Source organism: Zonotrichia albicollis, chromosome 12 (genome assembly GCF_047830755.1).
Source record: "Zonotrichia albicollis isolate bZonAlb1 chromosome 12, bZonAlb1.hap1, whole genome shotgun sequence".
In the NCBI taxonomy this organism is placed as follows: domain Eukaryota; kingdom Metazoa; phylum Chordata; class Aves; order Passeriformes; family Passerellidae; genus Zonotrichia; species Zonotrichia albicollis.
The window spans coordinates 16,233,806-16,254,949 of NC_133830.1; the positions used below are offsets into that span (position 1 = coordinate 16,233,806).

Below are 21,144 nucleotides of genomic sequence, written 5' to 3' on the forward strand. Positions count from 1 at the left end.
CAATCTCTATTGGAACTGCTGGGTAAAAGTGCTACTGATTCCCTTGGCAAGGATTTTCCTCTGCTGGGCAGGGGTCTCAGACTTTGCAAACCCACAGACTTTTTTCCTTAGAACTGTTCCTTTGAAGCTGAAATTGTCTCTTTTAGAGAACTGAAAATTACTGGAACCTGTCTATGAGAGGCATAGTTGAAATGGCATTACTGTTTTGAATTTCCATTATACAGTTTAGTTGGAAAACCACTGCAATCCAGTCAGCAATTTTCTTTAGGGATTCACAGAAGTGTTGGAAGACAAATGGTGGCACCATGCCCAGGATCATTAATTACAAAATGCACTAATCAAACCAGTTTGCAAATAATGGTCTGTGTTCTGTATTTTGTGGGAATAATGGTGTGTGTTTTGCTTGTGGTATTCTTTCTTAGTGTTTTAAGTGCCCCTAATGCTACTTTAAAGTGGCTTTTGGCAAAATCTTCTCTAACATAATGAACTTATGTTATATGACCTACAGGGACCCTGACAGAGACAAAGAATTGTTAAAAATGTTCAAGATGACTCGTACTGACCCAGTCCTGCAGATTCTGGGACTTCTTTTGAACTTTTTTCTCTGAAAAAATTGCTGTTTGTCAGGTCCAAAGCACTAATACTCCTTCTAGAGCCCTCCAATGTGTGAAGGAGAATATTAATTTTGTGCCCTGTTGGGACAATGTGTGAGAGGAACTGGGAAAAGGGTGAAAGTATCAGGTTGTATCCTTGAACCCCACTGGATGTGAAGTTCCCTGTTAAGAATGTAAATAGCATTGGAAGAGCAGATGTTTGATTTAAATGCAGTGGAAATGCTTAAGGGAGAAAGTTTCCCTTTAGCAGTGCCTTACTGTGCCAAATTTTCAAGCTGAAAAATTCTATGTATCTGACAGAACTTGTAATATACTGTAATCAGTTTGAATTTCTTCAGAGATATTTATCGTGCAAGTTCTAACTTAGCGTGACTATTATCAATTAGTTTGGATGTTAATTATTTATTAAGACCACTTCAATAAATATGTCATGTTTATTCAAAGTGTAAACAAAAGTATTTAACTCTACTTTAAAACTGATGTGAAAGGTAATATAATTCTCTGTCATGCAGAAAACAACCTTAAAATACTGATTTTGGTGGAGGGATGTGTTGTATTTGCAAAAGAATGTAGCCATTAGTTGTGGGTAGGAAGATTTCTTCTGAATACTTTCATTTCTTTTGCATTTAAATGATAGTAAAAAGTCTTCTGACAGTGTGAAATATGGAGGCATCCACATTTATAAAAGAAACAGAAGCACTGTTGGATAGCAGAATGTTTTTGTTTGGTGCTTCCAGGTGCATGGCACCAGTCAGTACCAAATGCAGCATCTTCCTCAAGTCCTGCAGCTTTAGGTCTTTGGCAGGTGAAGGTCACACAGGTTCCCCTTTTCCACTCCAGCAGGATAAGGGGGGGTCTGCTGGCACTCAGTGCTTCCAGCAGGAGCATTTTGGGTGGCTGTGCTGAGATGCCAGCAGGGGGCTGGCAGGGCTCCTCCAGCCACATGTACCAATATTTCAAGCCTTGTGGGAGCAGAATTTCTGATGGGAGAAAAAATACCTTTGCTGTATTTCAGGACCATCAGTTCTCCCTCTGGAAGGGCTCACATGATTCAGCAAATGTTTTTTGGAAAGAAAAGGTCCATTATGGCTGTGGTTTTAATATAAGCAGGAGGCACAAGTGTATGAGGAAGATGGAAGGTGATGGTGAGAGCAGGGAACATTTGGTACCAATTCTAGTTCTGCTTCTTAAAGCTCCTTCTCTGCTGGGACCTCATGTTTACAAACAGGGGAGGACACTCTGGGGATGTGAAGGTCAAAGATGACCTTAGCAGCAGTGACCTGGAGGTGGGAGAGCTCAGGATGCTGAGGGGAGGGAGCAGGACAAAAAGCAGGATAACAGCCTGACAAAAGATCACAGTGGGAAAAGGAAATCTCTTCCTGGTTTTGGGCTCTTTCCTTGGTGTATTGCCTTTGAGAAGGCTAACTTAGCTAGTCTTGTTAGTCATACTTCTGAAGAAATATGATAAAGCAGAATGAGTTGCCTTCATGTTCTGTCCTAACACATCTGTGTCATGATGGAGGCATTCAAGACTGGAGGGAATCATCCTTAATTAAATAGCAAAAGCCTTGCATGCATATGTTTTTTCCTCAGAATGGAATTTTATCCTAAATGGTACATTCTTACATTTAAGAATGTCTAGAACAAGATGTTCTTATAATATAAAAACAAATAAGTACATTCAACATCCAAAGGATTTGGAACTGAATTAAATCAATGTAATATGAATTGAAAAGGGGTGTTAATGTCACTTGTTTTGCAGTATTATCAAAATGAAGAATTAAACCTCTAAGTTTATCCCTTTCAAGTCCATTTCCATCAGCTTTGTTAGAAGTTTATGATGATGTTAGGAAATGAGGTTAATGTTGCTGTTGCTCCTAAAGGTTTAGGAACTCAATTCACTCTCAGCCCAGCAATGGGAAGCTGCAGGCTGTGCCAGATCCCCTTGGGTGGGGTTGCTGCAGCCCTCAGCTGGCAGCAGCCAGGGTAGGGCTGCGCTTTAGACAGAGGGCAGCTTGAGGGAATTTCTTCAACCAATTTTTTCCTCTTCTCATAGTACTTATCCCACAGAGCCCCTTATATTTTTCCTGGAGAAGACCAGTCTCCCTTCTTTGCATCTGATTATTTTTGTTTACCAAAAAAGCTAAGCAACACTAACCCCAGAATACCTGGCTCATGCTGGCCAAGGTGCATTTCCTGATGATGATGTTTAAGAGTAGCAACAGCATATGAATACTGATAGTGAGAAGTGTCAGACACCAGAATTGTCTTAGATTTGTTTTAACTTCTTTCTGTAACTGTTAAATGTTGTCATCTTGTGCTTGTCCCAAGTTGCTGTATTAGACAACTCAGGCATCTGAAGCTGTAAATAAAGAAGAGATATGAGAGTCAAGATGCACATCTTGACTGCCAGGGAGTGTAATAACTTGTACTCAGAGCTATTTACATGTGTGGCATAATTGATGTTTAGAGTGGAGAAGTTGTTTGTACTATACTGAGTTGCTATAAATAAAAATAGGCTCTGAATTGCACATTAGTGTGAGTTTATCATTTAAGGTCTGTGAGGTGATACAAACAAATAGGAGAACATTTCTCTTCTTGAAGAAGAGCAATAGATTGGGACTAACCCTTTGTAAAAACATTTTTCTTCATAATATTCTGTGGAGAGCTCTGAACTGAGAGGGGTTGATTTGTTAAATAGAGAACATTGTGCCAACAGGTTTAAATAGTACCCACTGTCCCTCACAGCAGATCTGAGGAAAAGCTTTTTCAAGGCAAAAGAGCTTTGCTGACATTGTGAGGATTGTCCTCCTGTGTCCTGCTGTTCCTTAAGTGCCTGCAGTGCTACCTGGGCTCCCCCCTGCAAGGGGTTTAAAGCTGGGAAAGGCTGTAGGGTGTTTGTTTAGTTTGCAGCAGATAAAAGATACCACCAGGTTTGGGGCGTGTTGGCTTTGATTTAAATACACCATTTTGATTTTGGAGCAAAACAAACCATTATTGGTTTTGGTTTATCGTAAAGAATTTGAATACATTTATTTTTTTTTAATGTACAATCCAATCCATTGGAGTTCTGAAATTATTTTGGAGGCAATCCAGTTGTTGCTTTGCTGCACAAGGTTTCTGGTAAAGCGTATTAAATGCTCCTCAGGAGAGGGGGAGGTCAGCACAAGTACTGCACAAATGGAATTTCTAATACTTTTAGGAGACATGGGGGGAATAAGGAGGGGGGAGAAGTTTGCATATGCACTGCTAGTGTGAGGTGCCTGGATCCAATCGGCTTCTCTGTGATTTAGGGCTTCATATCACAGGCTTCATTCTTCTGAGAATTTAGTTTTATTTTGCAGCTCAGGGAAAGCCAGGATTGTTGCTTTCTCCTTGGATTGTTGCCAAGAGTGCAAGGAACCTTTTTGTGAGGTTACTGATGTAAATTCAATATATCTTTCAGCTTTTGAGCTATTTGGAAGAAGCATAAGGACATAGTATATCTAGAAAAAAATTACTACTGAAGTATGATATATGGTAATTCAGGCAGGTTATTTAATCTAATAGAAAGGAAAAGCTTGTAGCAACATCTTTATCTTGTACAGGCTTTGTTTTGTTGGTTATTCTCTGTTTTGGCTTTCTTTATTGATGCTACATCATTCTTTTTACTGCTAAAGTTCTTCCCTTGTCACATGTCAGTATTTTAAGATATTTTACTCATTTTCAATAGCAAAAGTCTGAAGTTATTTTTTCTGTCTCTCTGATTACTGGGCTTTATTACAAACTGTAAATTGAAATGCCCTCTGTGAATACAGTAGAGAATCAATTTAGATAGATTTTTATTGGAGTAAATAATTTCTGTTTGAAGCTGAAAGTTATGAATATTCATAAGACAAAATAAGTACAATTCATGATAATGCATCCTTATGAATAAATTGAGGACTAATAAATAGAGACTTTCAGGATAGAAGAATGAAAATAAACCTAAACTGAGATGCCTTTCTCAATCTGTTACTTGATTTGGAAGACTTATGTTGTTTATTTGGCTTGACAATTGTAGAGGCCTTTTCCCACCTTAACATTTCTATGATCCAGTGACTCTGAGTGTTTAATGGTGTCCTGTCAGAGAGGGGTGAGCTCAAACCCAGCCTCCTCTGGAAACCCCAGGATGCTGCCTCAACCCTTAGTAAATGGAGTTAGTAGTTTAATTAGGAGAAATTGTAATTTCTTAACTTTATTCTTGCTGGATGTTATTTTCACTTAGTTGTTGTTTGTATTTTTTTGAGTTTTTAAAGTCCATTTTAGTTCTGTAATCCAAGAGGACCAGCTGTCTAGGCACATATGGAGAACTGATGAATATGTGCAAGTATTAATTGTGTTCTCAAATTGCTTTTTCTGTGGGTGCCAGTCAGGACACCTGTGTACTGTCCACATTTCCCACACAACTTTTTAGCTCTTTCCTGTTTTTGTGACAACTTGGTGTTGACCTGCAGTGTGACCTTTATTGATCAACAGGCACTTGATGTATTAATACTGTCTAATTCGATAGGTGAAGTTTAAGGTTTGCATAGTAATGATATTACAGATTTTGAGTAACACTAAACTATAAATATTGCAAAGATCTTTAAATTGCAACAGAGTTTTAATACAAAGTAATTTGCTTAATTAAAATCATCCTGACAAAACTGAGAAAAAAGGCAGGATTTTTGTGTTTTTTCTAGCTTTAGTATTTCCTTTCATGTGCTGATGGTGCTTGCAGGCTTTAATATCTAATGTAGATACCAAAAGCCATAACAAGGAACATGGGAAAAGCTGCTCACTTGCTTTTATAAGGAAAATAATTTTTTGCGCCCTTCTCCCCCATTACAGCTTAAGGCAGTTTTATAGGGAATGTCTTAAGGGACTGCTCTTGAGAGAGGCAAAATCCTGACTTTACAGTGGTGGTAAATGAAGTCATGGTAACAAAGTGCCTATAAATAGGTCATTGCTGTAATATACCGGTCTGTTATATATTTCCATATGATGTGGAATTTATTTAGAGAAGATGACAGAGGCAGCCATGGTGTTCCAAAGGCACCTGAGGGAACGCAGGGAAGCGGGGCCTGCTCTGTGCTCGGCTGTGTGGGGGTCTGGCCCAGCCGGGATCCCGAGCTCTGTGCCGGGTGCTGGCCTGGGATGGCGTGAGGGCAGGGGCCGGTCCGGGCACGCTGTGAGGGCAGGGGCCGGTCCGGGCACGGTGTGAGGGGCGAGGCCGGTCCGGGCACGGTGTGAGGGGCGAGGCCGGTCCGGGCACGGTGTGAGGGGAGAGGCCGGTCCGGGCACGGTGTGAGGGGAGAGGCCGGTCCGGGCACGGTGTGAGGGAAGGGGCCGGTCCGGGCACGGTGCGAGGGGCGAGGCCGGTCCGGGCACGGTGTGAGGGGCGAGGCCGGTCCGGGCACGGTGTGAGGGGAGAGGCCGGTCCGGGCACGGTGTGAGGGAAGGGGCCGGTCCGGGCACGGTGCGAGGGGCGAGGCCGGTCCGGGCACGGTGCGAGGGGCGAGGCCGATCCCAGCTGCCCCCACAGGGCTCTGCCCAGCCAGGGAGGCTCTGGGACAGCAGCTTTGGGGCAGGGAGATGAGGGGGAAAAGGGAGAAACAGCCCCACAGACACTGGAGCTGAGCAGGGGGACGTGAACAGGCAATGGAGATGGGATCCATGCTGGGATTCGCACTGAGATCTGTGTGGGCAGAACCCACCCTGGCACAGGGGAAAAGTGGAAGGAGAGAGAGAGAAGCAGAGCAGAGCTGCCATGGACTGACCCGTCCATTTTGTCATGGTACGGAGGAAGTGATTCTGTGAAGGATGGAGGAGTTTGGGAGTAAAGGGAAAAAACGATGGGCTTGGGAAGGGGGTGCTTGAGGACAAGGGCTCTTTGTGTCTTCGTATCTCCCGCCCGACTCTGTTGGAATGGCGATAAATAAATTCCCTGAGGGAGTTCTCTTGTCCTGGGATGGTGGTAGGTGAGTGAGGTCCCTGTCTTTATTTCAACCCACAAATATTGTCATTTCCTCCCCCTGCCCTGGTCTGTGGGAGAGGGGCCCGGTGGGAGAATTGCCGTGTTAAAAACGAGAGCAGGCTCCCGGTACTTAAGTGATTTCAGCATTTATTATAAGAAAAAGAAAGGCCTAAAGCAAGGGGGCCCGCGGGCCGAGCAGAGACGGTCCTGTCGAGGATGGAGCTGCGCCGGTGCTGGGGCTGCTCAGCAGCGCAGGCCCCGATGTTCCAGAGGCAGCGGCACGGATTCAGTGGGTCAGAAGCCCCTTTTTATCTTGTTTTTTTGTCCCTTTAGATTGGTTTCTTTTTCTATCCTTCATTTGCATGAAGGTTTAAGGCGCTCGATTGGCCCATTACCGTTCTGTCCAGGCTGGCTCGTTTCGTTGGGGGTGATGCACTTTACCTAGGCGTAATACGGTACGTTGAGTATCGTATTTCTTATAACTACTCTTTAACCTCTTTTACAATATAATAACCAAACTACATGCTTAACAGTCTATCAACTATTTTACAACAGTTTATAACTTATTTTTAGCACTCCACACCAAACGCACCTTTTGGCGTTTGAACTCCACAGAGTTAATGCAGAGTCCTTAAAAGAAAAAAAATACTGCCAGAATTCCACTTTTTGATGCATAGCTGCACATCTGAAGATTATCCAAACATTGATTAGTGTGACTTGTTAGTTATAATGGATCAAAGAAATACAGCACATGTTTTTGTGTCTGGGGCTAGTAAAATGAGGCAAGAAGATGTGTTAGAGGACTTGTGTTGCTTGTGAGGAGAGTCCCAATTCATTAAAGCCATCCAGGTTCTTTGTTTGTGACTCATTTTAATTATTACCATAAAAGTTCTGCAGAAATACTTAATTTTATATTCCAGATTTGCCAAATATGTTTATAAATGCACACAGCAGGTCATTCTGCATGGACTGATAATGTGCTCTTTGCTTGGGAGCTTGTGATAAAGCCAGCTGAAAAAATGAGAGGTTAGAGATTGTATGAAAATTAACTGTGAAACAGAATGAATGTTTACACATCAGACTAACTTGCACGTCTTTTATTTAACTACTAACAAGATGATAAAGTTTCAGGTTTATTTATGGTGCTACTGTTAACTAAAATGGAAGGATTTTAATGCTTAAAATTTGGGGGGGCAGAGGGGATAGTTTCTAAAATATGGTCTCTCTCTAAATCTCTAATACAGGTTTTTTACACAGGGGTAGGAATCCTGAGTAACTTAGCTTAGTGTTGAATTTTGAAGGGGTTTTTTTTTGCATCTTGAAAGAGAGAAGTCATTAAAATGTGAGTACCTTCTTCCTTCCTTCCTTCCTTCCTTCTGTCCCATGAGAGAAGGGGCTGGGCTCATTAGTCCCTGGGCTCCTGTAGTGTGAGGAGCGATGTTAGAAACTGATTTTGGACTGCTTCAAACTCCCTTCTGCCTGCAAGCCTGGGATTAAGCCACTTTCAATTCTGTTCTAGCTCTGCTTTCTCTCTCATGAGCTTTTTCCTTCACTCTCATGCATCTTGCATCTGTGGTTCTTTGTAACAGTTTCCCTGAGATCACAGCCACAGCCCTGCTGCCTTTCACTTTCTCTGCTTCCCTTCCTTGCCCTGCACCCTGGGTTTTCTGGAAGGATACCCTGTGTTTAGCTCTCTCTCAATACTTGTGCATTCAGTTTAAAGCAGGTGAAACACTTGTGTTCTGTAGTCTCCTTTATTTGTATTTAAAGCACTTCTGGTACTCCTTGGCTTGTATAAAGTGACTTTAAACATAACCATAGAACATACTGTAATTAACCAGCATGGTGTTCTGGACCTGCCTGCTTTGATAGCCTTAAACCACATTACAGGAGTGAGAAAGAGCCTCTCTTAGCAGGTTTACTTGGGAAGTCAGAACATGATGGTTTGGGACCTAATTCTCATGATAATTTCATTCCCAACTGTTTCATTATTAAAATAAACAGTTAATAATAATTTACTATTTTGATACTGCCAAACTCAATTGTTTTCATCTTGTGTTTTAGAAAGTGACAACCTCTTATTGTTCACATAAATAGCATATAAAAATGGACATTTCACATACCTACTGTCATTGGCAGCTTATATAGGATTTACTTGTGACCACATTTAATAATAAAACCTAAACAAAATGGAGTCATTTTAAGCTTATCAGCTATGCATGTTTATCTTCCTTGCATAAATTTTTCAGCCCCAGAAATTTATGTCTTTCTCGCAGGTCTAGTGTCTGTTTTTCTTTCTTTCAAGTGGGACCAAAACCAGTATTGATGCAGAGTTGAAAGATTGTGCATCTTTTCATCTCCAAATTGTTTGATAGGAACAACTGATGATGCCATCTGTGCTTAACCTGCTTCAGCAAAACAGATGTGTAATGAGGTTCAGAGAAATTAAAAAATGCTTATCAAAATGGATTGCATTGATGTCTGTTTTCCTAAGTCATGCAGATCTAGTGGTCTTATAGGAAAACAAACTCAAGTAGGTGGAAGTTTTTTTCATCTCATCTCAGCTATTTTTGGTAAACAAGTGAAAAACACTTGTTCTAATAATGTGTTGCAACAGAAAACACTTATGTTTCTCTTTGTGGATGTTCCCCTCTCAGATGTAATCTGGGTAGATGCAGGTGTCTGTGTTTAGAGGGCTTTTATAACCCACTCATGCAGAGGCAGAGATGTGATCAAGGCACTGCCAGCTGACCCAGCCTCCATGTCAGTCCATGCACTCGCTGTTTTCCCAAGGGACATTCACTCAAACACCTCAGGCTTTGCAGAGCCAAGGGATGGAGCTCAGCTGTACAAAGAGCAGCATGCAGCTGCTTCAGGAGGTCTTGTTTTCCTTCCTGGCCTCATCTTTGGTGGCACCTTGGCTATTTTATGCAGTATTGGAGACTGGATGGAGATGAGCCCCCTTGACACACAGTCCTGACCCAGCACAGAGACAAAAGGGACAAATGTCCTTATCTTATCTTATGAGTGGCCTTGGTTGTTGGCCTTAAACTTTCCTTTTTGGGGAATTCACATACTTTTTTCCCCTGCAGGAAATAACTATATTTCCACTTCTGTCTGGTTTTGGGGGATTTGGTTTTGGTGATGTGGGTTTTTTCCCATAATGGAGTGAAACCAATTCTTTTGGAAAGGATTCCAGTGTTAGTTGGGGAAATTCTTGGGATATTTTCTGTTTGTCTTTACTGATAGTGGTGGTGTGGGGGTTTTATATTATCTATGGTAATTTTTCTCTTTCAAAGTAGTTTTCCTGGTCTATTTTATCATTAATTGCTTTAGTCCTTTTTAGAGTGCCAGGTAATGAATTTTCACACACCCACCCCCCTCATACCTGGCTGAACTTTAGTAACTGGAATATCACAAATAATTTCAAAATGCCTTTTTGTTGTGGTGACTCATTGCTGACTGCTCAGAGCCATTCACTTAGCTGCTGATAGAAGTAAACTTTTTCACCTCTATCACTTTAAATCTAAAATTTTACATTTACTGTATGATTGGAATAAGCGATTCCTGCTGTGCCTAATGAATCCTCTTATTCAGCATTAGGTTCCATCAGAAAATGGGCCTCTTAGCAGATTGAGCCTAAACCACAGGAGTAAGAAGTTATTTAGTATGAATTTCATCAGTTAACTCTACTTTTTGATGTAAATATTTTAAGGCTCACAAAAAGTGATGTTCCTCTAGGGTAATTAAATGAAAATTGGGTAACTTATTAATCTCTCTCTTTCCAAACTTATTCTCTTCCCCCTCTCTTTCTTTCTCCTGTTTTTTCCCCTTCCTTGCCTCTTTCCTTTTCTCTCTCCCTCCTCCCCTTCCTCCCACAAATGTGCCTGTACAGAAGCACAAGGTGGATCTTTTCTACAAGCTGCGGCACGTGATGAACGAGCTCATTGACCTGCGCCGGCAGCTGCTCTCGGGCCACCTGACCCAGGACCAGGTGCGAGAGGTCAAGAGACACCTCACAGTGAGGCTGGACTGGGGCAATGAGTGAGTACTGGCTCCTCTTTCTTCTGATTCTTCTCAAGTAACTGTTGCTAACAAAAAAACCCTACTCAGCATTTTCTTTCCAATAGTATTTGTGCACAGGGAGAACTTGGGATTATTTGAAAATCAAGTATAACTTTTTCCTGAATTTATTGCCTTCTACAGGGAGTTTTGCTCTTGGTGTGAAATGAGCTGTTTACCAGTAGGCCTTTCCAAGGGTTCCCTGCACTTCTAAAAGGATTAGGTCACTTCACTAACTTGGTATCAACCTAGAGAATATTAGGCCTGGGAGAATGTGTTCAGAGGTACTTAAAGTAGATTTTTCTTCCATTAAGGAAAAATTTTAATGGTTGTTGCAAAAAGTAGAGAATCTCACAGTTAACCAGGGACATGGGAGCTGAGGCTGTGCTATTTAGACTTTTTGTATCATGACACTTCTCAGTGGTTTAGTCACCTTGGTCAGTTCCATGGTGATTTTGTGGAGATGTTCTTTTAAAGGCAAAGACAGCTGCAGTTCATTCACACAGAAGTGATGATAAATTGTCATTAGACAACAACCAGCCCTTGGCCAGACTTGTGTGCTCTGGGATGTGGATCAGACAGGTAAGTTGTACATGACACACATGACACTGACTCTCAGACAGAGAATTTCCCTCTGGGAGTGAGATTAGTGCTCATGAGCATGTGGGAGTGGGGAGGAGTCCTGTAAGTTGACAGCTAAGGAGAAAATCGCAGTGTTTTTCATTAAGCTGTGTTTGATTCCATTCCTTGGTCACCTACCTCAAAACCCCCTCTGAGGAAAATACCTGAACACCTGATAAAGGTTTAGCAGCCCCTTTGCTGCTTCATTTCTCTCTTGTTGAGAGAAAGCTCTGAAGGACATAGACCAATAGATTGCATCCAGTCTTTGTGCAGTGCAGAATTACAGATATTTTCCATTCTTATTCCCAGTGGAGTAAATAGGAACCAAGAGATTGTGTTTGAGCATTGTGCCTGCCTGGTTTTGCTCAGAGTTTGTGATCAAATTAGCAACAGGAAGCTGCAGAAATGCTGTGAGGCTAAAAAAGGATGAGGAGAGCAGAGAGCAATGCAGCAGTGAAGAGAATAGGTTGTTCCATGAGGTGCCTGTAGGCCTTTTTTGATGTAAAACCATTAAATAGGAATGTAATTCAAGCTATAAAGGTAAATCTAATGCATGACAATCATGGAGAAGTCTCAGTGAAATTAGTAAATATGTTCAGGATTATATTCATCTACTCAGGATGCTTGTTTAGGAAAAAAAAAAATCTATTTCTTACTGCAGGTATTAAAATCCCTAGAGAAAGAGATGCATGATATCAGAGCCACATGCAGTATTTAAATGTAAATGTCTGGGGCTTCAGGGGTGTTTCTGCAACATCACTCTTTTCCACAGAATTTCTGGAAGAGTTCTGCCACTTTCTTCTATCCCCCTCTCTGAGGTTTATCACAAAATTTAGGACCACCTGTGTTCATCTGCTGAAACACTACTGACTTTCATAGACATATGCACATAGTACTGCCCTTTCTCAAGTATTATAATAATGTTAGTTGCTATTCTGTCATACTTGAGATTTGCAAATAAAAGAAATTAAGAACATTGTTATTAATGTGCATTAATGTTGTGTGAGAAGATGGAGTTCCCTGCAGTTTGAGCAGGGCTGTAATTCCTCAGGACAATACAATGTAACAGGAGATATTCCATTGCCAGGCAGCCTGCAGGAAATAGTCATCTCACACATCCAATATCCAACATGTTTGCTTATTTACTGAGAGACTCTTTGTATCCTCACCTTGATCATCAGTGAATTGTATTATTTGGGAAGGAGTGATGCAAACATGAAACTCATACTTCTTGTCATCACCAGTTACTGATTGTTTTCACTTGGTTGAACTGGTACAATTTTCCTTTAAATACACTGGCAGTGGCTCTGGAATTCATCCCTTGTGTCCTGGTAGGAGCTGGTGGAAACCAAGGAACAGATTGAATGTTTGAATGAATAGCTACAGGTTGCTTTTTTAGTGAAGGAGCTCATTTAGACTGTTTGAAAACTTTCTATTTGCTTCATTTTCTGTGCTTGATGTAATTACTACGAAGTTTTGTTCTGTAGTTTGGCCTATTAAAATGTGAGAATTATTATTTTACAATAATTGCTGCTAAACCCCTGTATTGTTGCTAATAATTTTGCTGACATACTACTGATTGCCCCTTCCTGTAGCCATTCCATTTTCTGTTGCTTACACATTTTTTCTCCCCTGTACAAAAGAGAGGCCCTGGACTCATCCTTGTTTTATTCATTCCTGCTTTCTTCCTCGTTCCACTTGCCCTCAGGTAGCTTAGGTTTGTACACATGCAGGGCTGACATTGCTGCTGCAGAGATTTTTGTATTTCCCAATCAGAATTTGGTACCTTCAGAAGAGCACCTTGATGGTTTTAGGCTTGCACTCTAAGGATCTCTGTGTATTTTTGCACAGCCAAAATCTTATCTGCTGTTTTATTTCCTCCTTATCTTGCTGGGCTTTATACAGAATATTGCAAATACTTCTGCTTTCTAGCAATGCTTCACTCTGATACAATTGGCCATAATATTGATCTATGGAAGGCTGAAATGCTATTGAAGTATCCAATGGTCTGTGAATAACAAGGCAAAAGTTGTAAAGCATGAAGCAATTGTTATAAAGCTGAAGTGTGCTATTTATCATCTCATTTAAGTCACATTATAAAGTTGAATCTTCAGTTTTTCATTTTCTATCATGTTTCAAATCAAACAGATACTTGATTTTGAAGTTTTTGTTTAGGTTTTTGCTTCTACATGAATGGATAAGTCTTTCCACTTTCACTGCTGCTTAGAGTGGGAAACCAGAGTGCAGTTTTTTTGCTGATGAGGAGCTGTTTCATTGTGGAGACTTTTGCATCAAAAACAGATGAAGGAATCTGCCTGACAGAGCTTCTATTTGAAATGTGAATCCTCTGCTTCTGCTTCAGTGCCAAAAGCTAATTGCAGCAGTATGTGCAATACCTTGTGTGCCAGAAAGGCAGATGAAGCTTTCTTCAAAGTAATTCAGCTTGAAAATCAGAGGTCATCTCACCTGATCTTCAGGACTGGTTCTTTCAGATTAATGTAGCATCTGTCAGGAGATTACCAGAAAGCATCCAGCTCTCCTTGCATACTCAGGGAAGACACTTCCTTCCCTATAAATGTGGAATGTGTATTCATTCTGTGGTTTGGGTCAGAAACAGAGTCAGGAGGGGGAGCCACCAATACCTTGATATTTTTGACAGATAAAAGCCATAAACAAGATGAGTTTGTAGGCTTTTATTACTTTTTAGTCAAAGGTTATTCTCTTTTCCCCATAAAATGTTATTAAAATCATTGCATTAAAAGAAATTTTCCAAATAGTTGCCATAAATTCTGCACAGAAAGATCCACAGGTAGCCAGAAGTTAAAAATGAGTGTTAAAAAAGAAAAACAAAGGGCAAAATATTAGCAATGTATCTTTTACACTGTCAGACAAAGAAAATGAATCACACTTTTAAGGTCATGGTTTTTCTCCTGCCTGAGAATTGCAGTTGGAAAGCCTGCAGCAGCTGGTTAGTGCCTACTAACTACTGACATCCATAACTGTGGGGGGCAGGAATTGTGTGATCTGCTGAAGTCAGCACAGTCTTGAATTTCAAAAAGCCCTAAATTTCAGTGCTCTCACTCATAGATTATTTTGGGGCTTGGACTGGTTTATCCTCTCGTCATATTTTCTTGACATAAAAGGAGTAAGAATGACTTTTTGGTAGTATTGTAACAATGAGCTTACAGTTAGTAAAATGCACCTGGAGATAAGAAGTGAAAGTACAGATGATACCTGTTTGGAGAATTAAAGGCAGTTTTATTGCAGTAGCTGTCATTACATCAAAGGAGATCAAAACAGGAATAACCACCTTAAACAACCATGAAGAAATGCCTTTAAGAACTGCAGGAAGAGCAGCTGCCATTTCTGTCTGAGTGTGCAGCATCTTTCCCTCTCCTTGGGCAATGATTGAGTTGGGATGAAAGGTGTCAGGAACTTTGCTGAAAGTCAGTCTTTGAGGAAAACCTGAATAACCTCCCTCTCTGTAGCCTGATGCTGCCATGCTCAAAAGTATTTGCTATAATTCCCTTTTATCAGTTCTTAACTAAGATTATTTACCTTCATCTCATCATCCTCATTTTAAGAAATCATTTCCTATGTAGCATTACATCAGTACTTTACTAATTTCTTTGTAGATTGCAATCCCTGCAGTTTTTTGTATAACTGAACTTAATTCTGTCAAAGAAAACTATTGAGTTGTATCAGCAGAGTCTCATTTTGACAAACATGGTTTGTTTTTTCATGTACTTAGTTTTCTGTGGATTTCTGTATTGTATTTCCTTCAAAGTCCACTTTAAAGTCTGTACATAGTTTATGTGAATCACTGCTAGCATCATTTTCTTTCCCTTCACCACCTTTATTTGTGTGAGAGAAATATAAATTATATAAAGTAAGGCTTTGATATATGAAGAGAAAGAATAAAAGAAAAAGTGGTGGTTGCAGAATTAAAGCTGGAAAGGTTGAGGTAAAGTAGATGTTTTTGGAATAAAGGGGATGAGATCTTGCACCCTTCAGAGATGTGATGAGCTCTCCCAATCTGTTCTTCAGGACTGAGTTTGCATCTGAAAAGTTTTTGGGTTTTTTACATCAAATGCCATATTTCTTCAAGGTTCTTTTAGGAAGAGTTGTGCTGACTCGTGGTTTTATGAATTCTAAATGCTGTGGTGTTTGTATTGTAAATAAGTGAATGTACTAGAAATTAGGACTGTTCCTCAAAATTTCCATTAAATCTAAGTTCATTTTCTTTCTAGAAGCCCAGGTAACCTTGAGTTGTGTGTTCATCCCTCTCACTATTAAAAAGCCCTCTGTTTTTATCAGTTGGCTTGATCTCATATTACTTGAGAGAAAATTATCTAGAGATTTCAGGTGGTGGATTTTTAAAATTTTTATCCCCTAAAGAAAGGAAAATCATGAAGACTTTTCTGTAGATGAGGAGAGTGTCTGAATGGCAGCTGGAGGTGTCCCAAACAGATGCAATCAAGAGGTAATTGATAAGCTGGGGGATATTTTGTAGGTATGCTTGGGAAATGTTTTTGAAGGGCAGTTTGGTGTGAAGGCAGAATAAAAAAGCACAAGCATTTGCTTGTAAAAGGAAGCATTGTGGAGACAGGAACTGTCAAATAAACAAACCAGCACATTATGTAATTTTTATGCATGCTCTGTTTTGGAGAAATACTGGCTGGCAGCTGGGGCTCTGCTATCCCCAGTGTTTGATAATAGAGAGGGAAAGTGGGCCACTGACTGTCACTGCCATCTCCAGCATTGTCTTGTCAGTCCTTCACAGGCAAAGAATAATTGATACAAATTGAGTGTACAAACCTGGCCTTCCACCTGCACAGTAAATGGCTGCATGTTTGTGCTCCAGCCAAGACACCCTTATTTGCTGGGAGCAAGTGTTGTGCAGGATTAACACAGTATTAGAGAATGAGAATCTTCTGGGCTGAAAATCCACGGTGTTAAGGGATTTAACTAAAAATAGGGTATTAGATAAGTTTCACAGGGATGCTGCTGCAGTTGTGTTGAACATTATTAAGCAGAAGATAATACTTTTGTCATGTTCTGAGTAATGAGTGCAGGCACTGCTTCACCCCAGCTCTCCAGAGAGCTGGAATGAGGTGAGCAGAGCCTGGTCAGGCTGGGATTGGCTTGGCCAGGTTTTCCTGGAGAACTTTCCCAGAGCTCAGTGACTGCCCTGGAGCTGCAGCGCACACACAGTGGCTTTGGTGGTGTCGGTGGGGAATCATCTGTTCCTGTGTGCTGAGGGGAAATCCCTGATCCCTGTGCTGCAGGGGTGGGAGTGTGCTCACATGGGAATGGCAGGCTGCTTTGGAGCTTGTTGGATACATTCAGGAAAGCTTCTGGGAATGAATTTGATGAGCAGTAACATTAAAAAAACCCAAAATTTTGCAGTGATCTCTGACTAATTTTACCGTTTTTTGTATTATATTTTGTTGACTTTCTGTGGTAAGTAGGCTCAGCTGGCAGCTGCAGGTAAGGATTATCTAGTGTGTCCTTATTTTCATCTTTTTCATTTGGTAAATAGATGCAGTCATTTTCATTGTTGCAGCTGCAGTTTTCAAATACTGGTCCTGGGCCACAGATACTTGTGTTTGATAGGTTTAATCAAAACAAAGTGTGAAACCATGACTTTCACAACGTAGCATTAGAATTTAGAATTGGTATTTGACATGAAACTGCATTGGAGAAGGAAAGCTGCTCCCTTTTTTCCACTGAAAATATAATTGATTTGAGCAAAGAACTGAGAACTGGAAATTCCAGTTGGTCAGTAGGGGGTTTCCATGACCATACAGTGCTGCCAGGGCAAGTGAACAGGGCTGGGCTGTATTTTGGAGATGTGGTGGTTTAGGGATGTAAATAAAGAAGGAAAACCTGCTTAGGCAAAGGTTCAAAAAAAGAATTATGGATTTTGGAAACTTGTGGGTAACATTGAAAAGCACCTTGGTGAGCAAAGGTAGCTGAGCTTCCTCCAAAGTGCTGCTTCTCCCCAGCTGTTGTTTTAAGCCAATTGCTCAGAAAGAGACACTGGATTGCCTGGAGCCTTCTGTTATTGCTCCACACAATTACTCTACAGTACCAGAGAGGTTTTTCTCAATAAAATTTTTCATTTGCCATCAGGAACAAGCCTGTGCAGAATGTTTCCCTCTCTGATTACAAAATTAAATTGGCTTCTGCTTTTCTTTTATAGTTTGTGACAGGAGTGCCACAGTAATTTCTGAGGGCACCTCTTCTGTTTGGTTTTTTTCTTTAAGACTGTTAAGAATTTCAATATAAAATGTCTGGAAGTGAAGTAACAAGATTATATATAAGGCTAAAGCAGGAAAGTGGTTAATTCATGTATTGGGTTTCTTAAAACTTTGCTCATAATAATAATGCTTAGTGCAGCTTTTTATTGTAATGCTCAGAACTCCTCGTGCCTCAGAAACTGAAGATCTATGGAGCAAAACTTGGGGTTTGTCACCTTTAAGGTTGTCTTGTTCTGCAGTCTACAGTTATTAATTAATCATTAACAGTTAATCATTAATCATTAACATCATAAACATTTATTTGTCTGGATAAAGAATATCTGTTCTGTCTGCTCCTCCTGTGAAGCTGTGACCTGAACTGCCTTCTCTACAGCTCAATTCCTTACCTTGTCATCTTTGCACTGGTATTTTTTTTGTCAGTTTATATAGTTGATTTAAGTTGATAAATTCTCTTCAGAATAATTAAAAACATTTTGTGTGTGTTACAAGTACAGATTAATATTATTGTTATTGCAGTTATTGTTTATTACTAACAAAAATTACTGTGTTTACATGGGGGTGAAGTTTTATGAGCACCAGGAATATCAAAGCACCTTCCCAAGGCTCAGAATCTTCTGTTGGCACATTTGAACAGGACTGTTAATGGAACTTTTTCATTATGTAATGAAGGATCTTACTCAAAAACTTCAGCAGCAAGCAGAGTATGAGCTCTATTTGCTGCATTTCCATGTACAAAATTACCTTGTTTTGAGTACTGCACCAACATATTGGCCAAAAAGCTTCCCCTGTATTAATTGCCAGAGCTCCACTGAAGTTGGGGAACAAAAGGTGACAAATTTGTGGGGGGAATTTTTGATATTTGCATTAAACTTGCTTTAGAATGGTTTAATGACTACCAATTGCAGTAGGACTGGAATTTCTGGTCCTGCCCTGGAGGAGGCACATGCAGGAGGTGCTGTGACATCCATGGCCTCTGACCCTGCTCCTTCCTTCTCTTGCAGGCATCTGGGCCTTGACTTAGTTCCACGGAAGGACTTTGAGGTTGTGGATTCAGATCAGATCAGTGTGTCAGACCTTTACAAAATGGTAAGAAATTCTGTGGGAGATTGCTCTGAGTTTTCACTGTGGGTGGGAAAGAAGGGAAAATGTTTTTATTCTTTACTCTTGCGTGTTTCTTTGTTTCCAATGGTGTTGTTGGTTAAATGTCTGCTTCATTTGCACCCTGATCACCACAGCAGCTCTCTCCTGCCCTAAGCAGTGGCATGCTTTGATACATTTTTATTTCAATTTACAAAGTAACATGCTGTTAACTCTTGGAAGGTTCTCTGAGTCCAGAAAGTCTGTGAGAACCATTTTTTGATTCTTTGAGCAGATTTGCAGATAAAGAATACTTCAGTGAGAAGTCTGGGTTTGTGGTTGCATGGATAATAAACAGCTTTGCCCTGTTGCAAAGACTTCTTGAGCTCACAAAAAAGGTGAGAGAGGAGGGAAACCAGTGCATAAGTTAATTTAGGCAAAACTAATCCTTGAACATTAAGGCCATCCCTGTTGTATGTCAGTGCTCCTTGGAAAGCATGGAGTTGATTTGTATTTGGATTTTCAGGTGAAGCAGTACAATTCCTTCACTGGAGTGAGCTCCAAATGCTGTCATTATTAGTCACTTGTTTGTACATAATGAAGTTGTTTGGTAAATGTGAATTGTGCCATTAGTGAACTGTAAAGCCACTGATGCATTTTACTGCCTATTCTCGTTAGTAGGACTAATACAGATAATTTTGGTTTGGATTGTGATGTAACTGTAGAGGGAGAAACAACATATATAATTCAGAAAAGTGAATGAAAACCCTTCCCCAGATGCTGTTTTATCAACAAAAAAGACAAAAAACCCTCAGCAATTATTTTGTATAACTTCTTCATTTAATATCTTCCAAAGAAAAGAATTGTTTTCTACATAATGTTATTAGTGTGTCACTCACTCCTAGGAAGCTTTTAATTTCCTGTTTTAAAACAGTTTTGACTTTCAGCTATTTGAGATTAGGGGTGGAGAGGTCCATGGCTTGGTGGTGGGTTTGGTTGCAAGATGTGACTTTTCCTTAAACCAAGGGCATGTTTTGCAAACAAGCTGGGTGCTGTTGCTGCTTTGGATGATTTGCAATGTATAATAATGGATTTCATGGAAAGAAGTAAGAATTAATGCATAAGAAATATGAAAGTGCACCAATCTATAGTGCTAATTTTTATAGTTTGTTCCTAATTTGCCATGGTCTGAGGAGAATTTGGTGCCAGTAGAGCAGAGTTTTCCTCCAGCACAGCCTGGAAATAACTCGGTAGCAAATTCCATCAGTGAAGACTCAGGGTGTGAGATTGGTTGCTAACTAAGGATTGGTTTATTACTCTGAGGTTTATTCTGCACATTTTTTCACTCTGAATACTTGGAGTACTGCAAATAGGCAATATTTATTGCCAGAGCAGCCTGATTATGTCACCCTTAGCCCTGTGACTGTCTGTGCTGCTCCACGCTGGGCAGGGCTCAGCACAGCACCATTGCTCACTTCACACTTCACTGCTGCTGGGCCCTGTGCATGCAAGAGGACAGTGCTGTCCAATCACATCTCTTCAGTCAGGAGGCAACTTCAGGGACCAAAGCAGCTGAAAACCTGTTAGTTTTTTTTTAACTTAAATTTGGTCAAAAATGAAGGAAAGGTATATTGGTGACTTAGGTTGTTTTAAGGGTTATTTCTAATGTGGTTTGGGGTTTTTTTATTACTTAACAAAAACCCAGGGAGAGAATCCTCCTTATTTGTGACAAAATACTTTATGGATTCTCAAATGAGCAGTGAGGTTTTACATTGAAAATAATCTCGCAGGAGTAGTTGTGAGAGCCAAATTACTTTCTTATATTTTCAGGATTGTAGGATGTTAAATGTAACATAGAAAACACTCATTAGCAGAGCAGTGGGTGAGGTAACACCTCAGACTTTGCTCTCTGTGACAACAGAGATTCAAGCACTTTTTATTCAGCCATTAGACTTAGCTCTGCTCTCCTTGATAAACTGGAAGTTGTTGCATTTGAGCCTCTTTTAGCTCTCATTGTGTTTGTGACTGCTGGCTGATGCTGAATTCATCTCTCTGGCAGAGCTGTTGTGCTCTGAGGCCTTGCACATCCTGCTGCTCCCTGTTACTCATTCTGCAGCTAAATGCCAGTGGCTGCAGGATGCACAGCACTTGTCAGGAATTGTTGTTTTGCTCCTGAAGGAAAGCAAATTGCCCTTTCCCTGTGACAATGTTTGTGATTTTAACCAATATGACAGAACACTTTTTAAAAATACATATTACTTTTGAATGGTGGGAAAAGATGTTCTCAGAATTGTGCCACAGAGCTCAGTGCAGAGCTGCCCCTGGATTGAAGCTGTCATTTAGGAACACTGAGTCCTGCAAGATGTCAGCAACACTTGGATGGCACATTTTAGTGGAAGGGTTACAAGACACAAATGTCTGAAGTCATTTCACAAATCAGAAATGTTCAAAGCTGGTGATTAATTATGTTTAGCTTTTCTGTAAGGTTATTGAAGTGGGTGTGTGTCTTCAGGACAGGTTCAGGAGGTGC

General features: G+C 40.5%; 1 protein-coding gene across 11 annotated transcripts in view; it reads left to right on the forward strand.

Annotated features, from left to right (window-relative positions):
- Window positions 1-21,144, forward strand: part of DOCK3 (dedicator of cytokinesis 3) — a 184,913-nt gene that overhangs the window by 49,539 nt on the left and 114,230 nt on the right. For all 11 annotated transcript variants that reach the window (XM_074550057.1, XM_026792412.2, XM_026792415.2 and 8 more), the window contains exons 6-7: window positions 10,487-10,635; window positions 18,539-18,623. In XM_074550057.1, the coding sequence (XP_074406158.1) occupies window positions 10,487-10,635; window positions 18,539-18,623 (234 nt within the window). The remainder of the gene's footprint in view (window positions 1-10,486; window positions 10,636-18,538; window positions 18,624-21,144) is intronic.